At 40.1% G+C, this 13,234-nt stretch overlaps 1 protein-coding gene across 1 annotated transcript; it reads left to right on the top strand.

The window, feature by feature from the left end:
- The first annotated feature begins 915 nt into the window (after positions 1-915).
- LOC112204032 lies at positions 916-1,434 on the top strand. Its single transcript, XM_024344917.1, has one exon. It carries the CDS (start codon positions 916-918, stop codon positions 1,432-1,434), a length of 519 nt encoding a protein of 172 aa, XP_024200685.1.
- The last annotated feature ends 11,800 nt before the right edge of the window (positions 1,435-13,234 follow it).

The following is a 13,234-nucleotide window of genomic DNA, read 5'->3' on the forward strand; positions in this document are numbered from 1 at the left end:
TAAAGTGAAACAATACCTTTGTTTACTTATCTCCTAAAGAGACATGTCTATTCTTTAAAGGCACCTATTGAAAATACGACTTCGACCATTTCAATTTGGAAAGGCATTTCATACTATATATTATACAATATATATCCCAGCAGACAGATATAAAACAATAAAAATTAACACAAAAGCCTAAATAATATGATGAAGAGCAACTGGCGGTAAGAAATTAATTCCAGGGTTCTTAGCAGCCCCAGGGTTCTTAGCAACCAATAAATAATGAGCAATTGGCAGTTAGAACGTTCTTCATTTTAAACAAAAGCTTGACTGAAAAGCAAGGTTCTCTAGAACTTTCATTAGCAACACCAATGCGTAGGGCCAAAGTAATAATCCATTGACTAGTCTGATCAGGATGGCTTAATTATTCTACGAGAAGTTCCAATCATCGAAGTGACCCACTTTCGCAAGAAACAACATGCATTGTGTCTATCTATCACCTATGACGCACGGCTGAACAAAATTCCTAGCAAGGCAGCCAAATAATAGCCACCCGATTAAGAATTTGCCCCGTTCTTCCTTTCATCAGAATCACGATCTGTGACCGTGATTTTATTTTCATCCAAAGAATGAATCAAATTAAAAGTTGAAGTGTCAATTATGTGCCTTCCTCCTATTCTAGATAATAAACGGATCGAATCAGCGACGCGTCGCTTAGTAGTCATGACGAAGTCATGGCTTGCAAGTCAAGCTACACGTTTCCATGCCAGCACCTATATATTGGTTGGTGGATGAGTCCCCTCCTAAAACCAAACAGAAACGCTTCAACAAAAAATTGATCAAATTTGCTATCCTGATCTCCAGCTCATCAATCTCATCCTTATACATATTCTCTTAATCTCGTGAATACCAATAATACTAGCTATCATATCCATGGAAAGGCCAGAGGGGTATCCAGTAGTAGATGCTACAGAAATCGATCAGCCATCAAACTCCGGCGCATCATTTCTCGGCATCAAGAATGATATGACACAACTAGAAAGCGGCCTACTTCGAAGAAACTACAGCGACGTGGGTGAAAGAAACTACTACAGATTCCAATCAAAGGTTGGTAAGTTAGTTGATCCGAGGTTGCTAGCTTTGGTAGAGTTCTTCAGGGAGCTCTACTTCCGAAGACTCGAGCTGTTCAAGAAAATATTTCCGGGGCGTCCCGATAAGTTTCTGGACGAGATGGCAAAGAAATTGAACTTGGTTTTATCACAAGTGAAATCGGCTCAGACGACCAGGGCTCGGACCATGCAAAGGAGTCTGAGCATTAGCTCGCCGCGTGAATTCAAACGAGACGAGTCGGAAATGAGGCTGGAGCGATTCAAGGTCAGAACTATTGATGTGGATGATGGTGTTAAACTTGGTGGGCAGGATGATAAAACCAAGTCCGCTGGCTCAAAGTGAAAACTGTGAAATTGCAACAAACATGCAAATGGTCAATGCACGTTGTGTTGGAGAATATTTTGGATTTTTTTGAAGGGATATTCTTGGTAGGGAAAAGAGATCAAAGAAAAAGCCCAATGGGCTTTCCAGCTAAAGCCCAGTTCTGCTTACATAAATACGGGTGTAGTTGGGATGCAATTTTATTATTTTTTTTATTTTTTTGGTACAGAAAATTTTATTTATTTTTCGGTACAAAAGAGTGCCTATTTCTTCATTACTTGGTTACCCATTGTAAATATATAAAAGGATTTTTAATAGTATAATTTTGGTTTGGAGATTGACAACTTCTAGTGTATGCTTTATAAGGTTCCTCTGCAACTCAATGTCTCACTTATAGCTTGCATGCTTTTAATCTCCTCTAGATATTACGTATACTTGAACCAGTACTTGGACAGTAAGTGTTAAACAAAAGAAAGAGAATAAATCTAAACAGAAAGTACGGTTTTATGGTTGGAAATGGAAAGCGTTTTTGGAGGAGTGCAAAATCACTCTTATTTTTGTATATAGTTTAGGCCAACAATTTCAAAATAGCGTAATAATATCTGGAGAGGATTGTATGCACCGACAGTGTAAGTGCACTGACGGTTATTTTAATCTCTAAAAAAACAACAGTCACTCATCTAATCCACTCTTTTATATATTTTAATATTAAAAAAATTACATCAATTCATATTGCAAGTACCCATGCACTGACAGTGCATGGAATACACTCCCAATAATATCACTCAAAATTCACACAAAATGAAGAGAAAAACCTTCAAATGAGAAAAAGTCAAAATTCAATGTTAAAAAGTGTGCATCTTAAGAATAAAAATTCCATAAAAATGCGCCAGTTTTGATGCTAAAGCACAAAAGTTTTAAAAAGGGCAGCTTAAGGCGTAAAAGTGTAAAAAAGTACTACTTAAGGTGGAAAGCGCACGCCCAATACCTAAAATGAGTTTGTTTTGGGGGTATTTTATCTTAAAACTGATTTAGCTCAGTCAATTTCTGTTTCAATCGATCATTCGCATCATCCAGACTAAATTTCTCCCAAACCATAAAAATTTTGAACCCTAACCCCTAATTTGATAAAGTAGATTTCAATAATTGGTTTTGGTTTTAATTTCAAGTTGAAATCTTGGTTTTTTTTTTTTTTTTTTTTTGAATAAAGGGCTTGTACGGCTGCCCTCAAGCCTTGATTAATGAAACTGTTAAATACAAGGTGAGGATATTAAACATAAACTCCTGATTACAATAAGCATCTACAGTATGTCCCGAAATAATATCAGAAATCTCTACATAAGATATGTATTCTAACAAACACAAATTAGCAAATAGTGCACTAATGGCTATTCCATTTGCTTTGACATAGCAGTGACATTACGGAAAGATAACTCGATATGTAACTCGATTACAACATAGCAAAATTACCAATAGCACAGCTTTCCTACCATGTTGCCGCCGGAGATAAGATCTGACGGCACTTAGCTTCACCCTGCCACTAGGAGGTAGTGACCATTTGACAAAGCAATGGACTTGCTGCCTACCTAGGGCAGACAAAGCACTCTAAATGCACACACAGGCACAAGGCCCGACTAGTCCTACACAACTAATTTAGGGACTTATTGCTTGCATAAAGTGCCATAAAACTAACCAACATAAAATAAACTTGGACCTAAGGCAGGCCCAAAATATGAGCCCGGCCCAATACTGTTTTAGCGACACTGATATCCTAGCACCTTTGTCGCACCTCCACCCATTTCGGGTCGCCGTCGTCATCAGCGCTCCACCAACCTCGCAACCTAAGGTTCTGGCCATCATTCTACCCAAAGCAGATCTGGGATTACCCACAAATCCAAACCAAATCAGGTCACTAATCGTCCCTCCACTACTGACTTCGCACGATCCCAAAATTATTCCCAAAATAGCGACTTCCGACCAGCCTCGCAACAGCAGCTTCATCCGCCAAACCAGCCAAAGAGTACCAGACCACCGCTCGTCATCAGCCGTGATCTCCTCAGCCACTTCTCTCAAATCCCAGTGATCCAGATCGAATCTGCTCTGATTGAGAGCCCAACAACCTCACCATAGACACTTCCTTGATGGACAATCAAACCCGTCCGGCTGCACTTACAATGTGCCGACAAGGTCGATTACGACACCGAGGCGGAGGGTCACTAGACAAATGCAAAAGCGGCTAGGATTTCTTCCTGGTTTCGCTCTCGGCACTCACGGCTTTTTTTAGTATTCCCTCGGATTTCATTTTATGTTTGGTGATTTTGTTGAATCATATGGTTCTACTTTACTTATTATGAAGGCTTAGTAGCTAATTTGCTACCCTAGGTTTCACCTTTCAATTTGCTACCCTATGTTTTCAAAATTAGCCAATTTGCTGCCCTAAGTATTAAATATGTCAATTTGCTACTTTTTTGTCATATTAAGTTGTTAATTTCTTCCAAACATTGATTAATTTGGAAAATCAAAGGTAGTAAATGACTAATTTGAAAATTTAGTAAATTGGGTATTCTTGAAAGTTTCGAGTAGCAAATTTGATGGAAGGGTAGCAAATTGGCTAAAATAAAACCTAGGATAGCAAATTGGCTAATTTTAAAAACCTAGGTAGCAAATTCGCTGAGATAAAAATTTAGGGTAGCAAATTGACTCTAAAGCCCCGTTTGGTTGGCAGGAATAGGAAAATGATTTAATTTCCTTTCCAGACTGATATTGAATGGAATAGTTGTTGGAACTTTCATGTGGGTATTTGGAACATTACTGGAATTAATTTTTCATTCCTATTGTAATGGTTTTTTTTTTAGGATAATGGAATCGGGTTCCATTAATAATATCAACAACCTCACTCGGTCAAGCTAGAAGGATTCAAAAATCCCTCATAATACAACTCAATGCCCAGGAAAACTACGCTCAGCAGAGAAACTAAAAAATAAAAACAAAAGCTTAAAGACCCCTAGACCTCACTGGCCACGATCAAAGCAACTGAATTGACAAACTTTGACGCCTAAAGACCTCGATGGTGTACATCGCCATTCATCAACCAGCAATAGCTAAGACCAAGACCAAAAGGTTAAGAGCATATTCAAAGCTAAAATCCAAAAAATTGAAAAAAGAAAAAACAAAAGAAAACTACACTACCCAAACCAAAACACCTGCCATGGAGGCAATGACGCCTAAGACCCAATGGCGTACATCCCTGCAGCCATCCCAGCAACGCTTGACATAGGTAGCGTAGGACTCCTGAGTCTAGCCCTCCTGGGAAGGGGACTCTTGCTCGATCGGACTAACATCACTTGACAAGACTGCAGGCTTTGGTTTGTTCCGTCAACCACGGGGCCTACCCTTCTTCTTCGGCACTTTCTCAACAAAAGCTACCGGGACATCCACAAGAGCTTCTGGTTGCACAACCAACAGAACAATTGCATGCTTTCTCGACCAACAGCCACGTAGTCGTCCGTTCTCGGCCTTCGGATGCCCAAAGTCCTAGTTGACTCCCTAAAGGAAGGAGTAGAAAACCCAAATCCAGCCTCATTAGCACCAGTAAAGCCCGACCCATTTTTTGCCAGCCCAACCTGCCCCAGCCAGGTCAACTCCAGCCCAGCGGTCAACCCTAATTTGAAATTAAGGTTTCCCACTGAAGAATCCTGAATCACCGAAACAGCCGGCTCCGACACTCACACCACCGACCCAGCCTCCGTTCCAAGTTCCGACCCCAGCCCAGTATGCTCCGACTCCATTCCGATCTGTTCCGATGCCAATCCAGCCATTACTAGCTCCGTGACCGACGCCGTCAACGTCAGAACCTCCACCGTCAAACCCTTGTCACAACTGCCACCACAGTGCCCAAAGGAACCACACGCCGTGCAGATACCGTGACATTTTTCATACTTGAATTCCAACAACCGAAACCTCCGAAGAAAAGCAATAGGTATGACGAGCCCATATCCTCCTGCGGACATCGTGGATCAAGCGAATCTTTTGGATAGGATCTTTCCGCCGCAGCGCTGCCAAATCAAATTGAACAAAAACCCCCAAAGCATTCCCTAGTAGGTTAAAGGCTCGCTCATTGCCCATGGCAATTCGCAGCCCCTTCACCGCCACCCAGAGTTCCAGCCAATAAAGAGACACCGCCTCCAACGAACTAATTCCATAGTAATCCACCAGCCCCATCATCGACCTGCTGTAGAACCATGGACCGCAGTTGAGAACACGGTTCTTCTCCTCCTGGTCTTTGAATTGGAAGACATAAATCCCCGCTTCCTCTTCATGGATCAAAACCCTATCCTTGAGCCCCCATACCCCGGAAATCGCCGCTGAGAACGACGGGATTCCGACGGGTCTCAATGGTGCTAGCAACCGGCCACACAGATAAAAGAAGGGATCTTGAATTGCTTCGCTGCCCCCTACCAGACTCACAGCCTCTTCCGCTCCCTCCAACAATGACAGCCTCACAGCCGCCATCACAGAGCCAAGCTTTGTCTGTAACATTCCGAGCCTAAATTTACCAGTTTACTAGTCGTTCGATGGGTAAACGACATTTACATTTACTTTCTGGCTCTGTTTCGATATTTTAGGGGGCCCTAAAAGTTGGCTTTTTGTTCGGGTCAAAATTTGAGAAAATGTTCTTCATGAAAGTTGTAGAGGACATTAAACCGAGCGCGTTCATATGTGGTACGTAAAAATCGGAGTTCATATACGAAAGTTATAAGCGAAATATAAAAGTTACTATTTATGATAGATTGGTGTAAATTTGAAAAGTTACTGTAGCCGGGTAACTTTTCTTTCTTTTCTCTCTCCTTCCCTCGTGCTCTCTCTGTCTCTCTTCTGCATCTCTCTCTTTCTCTCTTCTGCAACTCTCTCTTCCACCACCTCTAGGCCACCAAATGGCGAGCTGCGAGCATCGATAGACTCGTCTCCTCCTCCTTAACACGCATGTGGGAGTTGTTTACGGTGATTTGGCCGGAACATTTTTACTGTAGCGAATTGGTCAACGCCGATTTCCAACCACCTCCGGTCATAAAGTCAGGTCCATTAGAAGCGCCTTGAGCCACTCTTCATGCTCACCAAGTTTCATAACCCAGATCGAAGCATGGAGGAAGAAAGCATAATTGGAAAATTTCACTGTACTTCGGAGTGCTTAATTGTTCGGCCACTTCAAGGTATTTTCTGACTTTGTCACAGTTGAGAAAGTTATTGAAAATGTTGAGATGATGCTGTGGATGAAATTTGGTGGCCGGAGGAGGAGTTTGCCGCCGCATGAACAGTGTAGCCGCATGAATAGTGCGACGGTGAAAAGTGCGGTGTATGAACAGTGATTTATATTATGTTTTTTTTAGCTAGTTAAATCCTATATTTGTTGTAGAGTTTGTAAATGTGATTTTGGTAGATTTTGGAGTGATTTGTTATGGAGAAGGAATTTCTGAAGTTTAGTGAGACGGGTGTCGATTATGGGAATCCGACCTTCGTATTTTCCCTTGTTTCCGCTTTGGAATACTTAATCGATGAATTGGTAATAGTGGTAAAGTTTGGATTGAATCCAAGAAGAAGTGGATAGGTGATTTATGAGGATATGATGTGGGAATTGTATTTAATTTCCGGATTGTTATTCACAAATTATAATTGTGTACAGGGCGACGTACTGAGCTACTGCTCGACGTAGGAAACCGGCAGCGTGGTCATCTAAATAGTACTGTGAGTGAGACAACCCAAATCTATGCCCACTCAACTCTAACAATCAAACACGAAATCGAACTCCAGTCTTGCACCTTAAACCTTACCCCAACAAACTTGTTGGCATCGAGGGAGAGATAACCACCACATTCCCTCGGATCGCATTTCGTAGCATAACTCAACCCTGTAAGGTATTCTAACATCACCATCACCAGGAAAAGGTGCAAGACACTTAAACAATTTGATACGCAGAGAAATCCTTATGAGGTCGGCGTATAAGAGGCATAGCACCTGAAGGAAAATCAACTAACCATGTACCGTACACACTTGATGAATACTTCAGCACCGAAGAGTAAACGATGGGGAACCGCTGCAGTCGGGCCATCACTCGGGAGGTACTGAGTAACATCAAGTATATAAGGTAACTAGATCGAAAAAAGTCTACAGAATCTTACAACCTAGTGCTCTGATACCAACTGACAGGACCCGCCTAGGATTTCACCTTGAAATCCAAAGAGGCCCTGCGGGGCCCACCTCAGAAGAAATTCAACAAAAAATTTGGCGAAACTCCCTCTAAAAGTGGATTACCCAAAAACCTGTAGAAAAACATTTATACTTCTAAAATAATCCACCCTTATTCATCTGGAGCCACCCTGCTCCCTATATCACAACATCCCCCGTTTCACAAACAATTATGAACTTAAGAATATTAATATCCTGGGTTATCAGAGCAATCTAATGTACAGGCGTACAAGATGATAAAATATAAGATAAATGACCGATAGTTTTATAATGCAGAAGCTATGACAGCTATGCCTCAACCCCATGTATGCTCGACCTCAAGCTAAACTGACCTGCAAACTGGACATTTAAAACCGAAGGGCCCAGGGGAAAACATTTAAAAACCATTAGAGATTTTCGAGATAGTTATTTATGAGTTATTGAGTTGGGAAATGATTTTCGGGAAGTGACTGATTCAGAAAATATTATGAGAATTATTGATTTCGAATATCAGTTTTTATGAAGATATACGAGTACGAAGGATTTAGCAAAGATTTAAGCATGATTGATTTATCGAGATTTATTGAGTTTTGAGCTCCGCACTTATCAGCCTTGAAGTTAGATTGAGATTTCTATCCGAAAGCATTTATTGATTTACAGAGTATTTGATTTATGCTTTCGAGGATTTATTGAGATATTGAGATTTGAGTTAGTAAGATAATCCTGAGTTTGCTTTCGGTGAATTGTTAATGATTTATTGAAGTAACATTGAGTTTCTTTCAGAAAGCAAGTAATTGAAAGAGGTTGTTACCAGTTTATTGAGGAGGCTAACAGTCAGCGCATGCATGCATTACCTAGTTGGCAGTCCCTTCTATGTAATAGTCTGGTTGGCAGTCCCTTCCAGACTACAGCCCGGTTGGCAGTCCCATCCGATGCGTCACCTGGTTGGCAGTCCCTTCTAACTACCTGTGGTTAGTTGGCAATCCCTTCTATCCACCGCCTCCTGTTCCAGTTGGCAGTCCCTTCTGATCTGTCATCTAGGTGGCAGTCCCTCCTAGATGGCATGAGATGACTAGACATCAGTCCTTTCTAGTCATCAAACGAACCTCTTGAAAATGATGTTTTAAAAAGGATTGAGGATGACATTTTAAGAGATTGCAGTAAAGATGATGATTAAAAGTATTTCCAAGATTGTTACTGCATGCGAGATTTTAGAGAATAACTTGGGAAACCATTAAATTTTACTTATACAGTCGAAATTACTTATTTTTCGTCCACTCACTCTAACGGTTTTTAAATGTTTTCCCTTGGGCCCTTCGGTTTTAAATGCCCAGTTTGCAGGTCAGTTTAGCTTGAGGTCGAGCGTACATGGGGTTGAGGCATAGCTGTCATAGCTTCTGCATTATAAAACTATCGGTCATTTATCTTATATTTTATCATCTTGTACGCCTGTACATTAGATTGCTCTGATAACCCAGGGAATTAATATTCTTAAGTTCAGAAATGTTTGTGAAACGGGAGATGTTGTGATATAGGGAGCAGGGTGGCTCCAGATGAATAAGGGTGGATTATTTTAGAAGTATAAATGTTTTTCTACAGGTTTTTGGGTAGTCCACTTTTAGAGGGAGTTTCGCCAAATTTTTGGTTGAATTTCTTCTGAGGTGGGCCCCGTAGGGCCTCTTTGGATTTCAAGGTGAAATCCGAGGCGGGTCTTGTCACTGTCAGTTTCTCAACTAGAGAAAACCCTAGCAGAGAGAGAAAAAGCCGACTTAAAAAAATTTGAGATTTTTTGATTAACTGGGCATTTGTTAGACATTCCCGTTCTATATTCCTACTGTAGTGTTTGGTAAGTCATAAGAATGAAATATAAAATTATAATTTTCAAATAACAACATTGTATTAATTAAAGTATAAATATAACATCTACTTATAAGAAATATTGGCAGGGAAATATAAATTCTTTAGAGGGATCATTTATGTAATTTTGCCTTTGACAGTGGGAAATAGAATTAGAATACTTGCCTTGACTAGGTAATTCTATTTAGGTTTTATGAGGGAGTCAATTTCTAGTCAAATCTCATTTTTTATTTCCTTTCCAATCTCTAATTACAACCAAACAACACCTCTAAACAGAAGATGAAATTAATTCTCATTCCATAGCATGATTTATTGCCATCCAAATGGGACCTTATAAGGTGAAACCTAGGGTAGCAATTAAGCAATTATGATATTTTTTTCAGCTTAGAAATTTGACAATAAAACTAATTAGGAATGACGATTAATAATATACGTTTTTTTTCTTCTGCTTATGCTATTTCTTAATTAATAAAACACCAAATATTTGCTTCAACCTCTTCATTTGGATAAAGAGGAACAAAACCCAGCTCTAGAGCTATTCAAAACGCATGTTTTGAAAATACAGATATAGTGCAAGTGGTTTAGGAAGAAGTCACTGGATCAAAAATTTACCAAAATAATAATAATAATAAATATATTGGATTTAATGTCCACTATTTTGAAGCCCTAATAGGGAGGTTAATTTAGCAGCTGATTTTCTTAACATTCCCATAAAGATTAGAGATATTGTTACTCACATTGTACGGATGTTTTCAGATTAAAAAACTTCAAATAAAAAATATAAAACTTTCATATTTTATAACTTTTTTCATATAAATATTTCCTTGTGTTTAAGGAAAACTGAAATTGGGAGAGAATTGAGTCGTATTTTCATTGATAATAGGGGTCTCCTTATATAGAGGATTACAAGACATAGAATTAGTGTTGTACAAGGAAAGATAATCGTACAATTAATCAGATATCTATGAATATCTCCGAGAATATCTCTAATTCTAAACCCCATTACAACCAGGTCAAGTAACCTAACGTTTGGACCAGACACAAATTTTGGATTTACTTGAACACTCCCCCTTGTCTCATTAAAAACCTTGCCGAGTAACAAAAACCCAATGGAACAAAAATAACCTCGGTCGAAAGGGAAAAAGAGCACAACACACCCTTCAATTTTCGAGACCATACATGTAGACATCTCCCCCTGATGACAATAGTCATGGGAGTTCGGATAACTTCCGCAAACGATGCTACCAACATGTTTCTTGAAAGTGGAATTTGGGCAATGACTTAGTGAGCAAGGCTGCCACTGTGATGCCCCGGAAATTCGTAATTATTTTCCGAGGAATTTCCGAAATCTAATTTATGGTTGTTGGACGGTTTCGTGGCTCGTGGATGGAGCGGAAGCGTTTCGGACAAATTTCTATTTGAAAAGCGTGACTTTAGGGGGGGTTCAAGGTTGACTTTTGATACTTTGGGATTCTCCGAAAACTTCCTTCACGAAAGTTGTAGAGCGCGTCGATATGAGTTCGTGGACATGTGGAACGCGGAAATCGGAGTTCGTATGAGAAAGTTATGAGCGTTTGAAGTTTAGGGAAAATTCTATAAATAGTAGTTTCCATTTTCGGAAACTTACTATTTCCATTTCTTTCATTCTTCTTTTTCTGGAAACCAGAAGCTCCGTTCTCTCTCATCACCCGCGCTCGACCCGACCCGAACCCGGTGACCCGACCCGGCTTTTCGGGCGAGCTCCGGCCATCTCCGGCGACGAGACTTTCCAGATCAGCTCTACTCCTCCGTGCGCTCCTCCCTGTGGTGTCCTCTAGTACCGATTCTCCGTGGTAGCGGCGGTAGAAGGCGGTGCAGGTTGGTGTTTTCATACCCGGCCGGAAAACACAACTCCGGCGACTTCGTGGCTTCGTGTTTCCTTGGTTGAGTTCAGAATAGGATTGCTGATCGATCTATGTGGTTTGTTTTGATCGGTTTACGTGGAAATCGGTTCAACTCAGTTGGGATTACTGTTCACGGCTTGTGAGGTAGTTTTCGATCCCTTAAGCTTGTTTTCTGACTTTGAGCTAGTTATGAGAGTTCACAAGCATGCTTAGATGAAGAACTTTGATGTTGGGAGTTTTGTGAAATATTGAGTTTTGGCCGGCGGCGGTGCACCACCGTCTGTGGTGGCGTTCCGGTGGTGTTCTAGCCACTTAAGGAAATGTTTTTGGTATTATATATGTTCTACTCGTTGATACGAGCGTTTCGATATATAATATGCAAATTTTGGAGTTCGTATGGAATTGTTATGATTTTTGCAATTTCATACCGATCGATTATTCTATCCGTGAGGATTTGAGCGTCCGATCGACTTGTGGTTTGGTCACATCGATCGTGGACGTATTCCAGAGACTTTGGGAGGTCTCGGATGTGGTTTCGCCTCGATTGGCGCCACTTTGGGGGATTTTAGTTCAAAACAGGGGTTTCGGACTTAAATTGGTTATGAATCGTTACTGATTTGAGATCATTGGTGAATAGGTGCTTCTAAAAGGTGAATTGGACGAGTTGTTGGTGATAGTGTACTAGTTTGGTTCTGTATAGAAGATGCAGCGGGATTCTGAGGTGAGTAATCTCACGAAGTTCATTCACGAACGGGAATACCTTATTGTTTTGAGAGTTATTAGTTAACTGCAAACTATAGTTGGTATTAGTGGTATTTTTGAGTAGATGACTATGTGTGTGTGTGTATATATATTATGGGATGTATATATATACATACGTATTCATGTATTAGTAGATATATATTTACGTGAAATATATATGTTTTGGGTGGTTTGTGGATTTATGAAAACAATATGCATGAAATGAAGCTTTTTATTGTTTTGGGGTGTGGCTTTTGGAAAACAAATGATTTGTCGAAATGATTGATTTCGATTTGTTTTGAAAAGCGTTGAGATTTGAGAAAAGCGTTGAGATTTGGGTATGAAAACAATAGGCATGAATTGATGCTTTTTATTGTTTTGTGTTATGGCTTTTTCGGAAAACAATGATTATGGAAATGTTGATTTCGATTGTTTTCAAAAGCGTTGCGATTTGTGTAACATTTTGGGTCCTGTGCGACTCCTTTAATGTTTTGCTCCAAGGGACAGTGCGGCCCGAGGATCGAAGGTCTAAGACCTTGGGCAGAATCTCAGGTGACCACGTCTTTGGCCGGACGAGTGGTTACGTTTTCAGTTAGAGCTCTAATCTGTCTGCCATATAGGTAATTCATGGGGTAACGGGAATTGGTTATTTACAACTCATGACATTACGTATTTTTAGGGAACAAGGTGTGAGTTGCTTCCTTATTAATGGTTTTTAAGGGGACAAGGTGTGAGTTGTTTTCCTTATTAGCGTTTTGATAGAAATCAAGGTGCGAGTTGCTTTCTATGGTACGATTATGGTACATTTGATAGGAAACAAGGTGTGAGTTGTTTTCTATGTTTTACTGATAGAAATCAAGGAGTGAGTTGCTTTCTATGTTTTACTGATCGAAATCAAGGAGTGAGTTGCTTTCTACGTTTTACTGATAGAAATCAAGGAGTGAGTTGCTTTCTATGTTTTACTGATAGAAATCAAGGTGTGAGTTTCTTTCTATGGTACGCTTATGGTACAACTGATAGAATTCAAGGTGTGAGTTGTTTTCTATGTTTTATTGATAGATTTCAAGTGTGGGTTGTTTTCTATGTTTCGTTTTAAAAGGAAACAAGGTGTGAGTTGC

The sequence above is a fragment of the Rosa chinensis genome, chromosome 1 (assembly GCF_002994745.2).
Source record: "Rosa chinensis cultivar Old Blush chromosome 1, RchiOBHm-V2, whole genome shotgun sequence".
NCBI lineage: Eukaryota > Viridiplantae > Streptophyta > Magnoliopsida > Rosales > Rosaceae > Rosa > Rosa chinensis.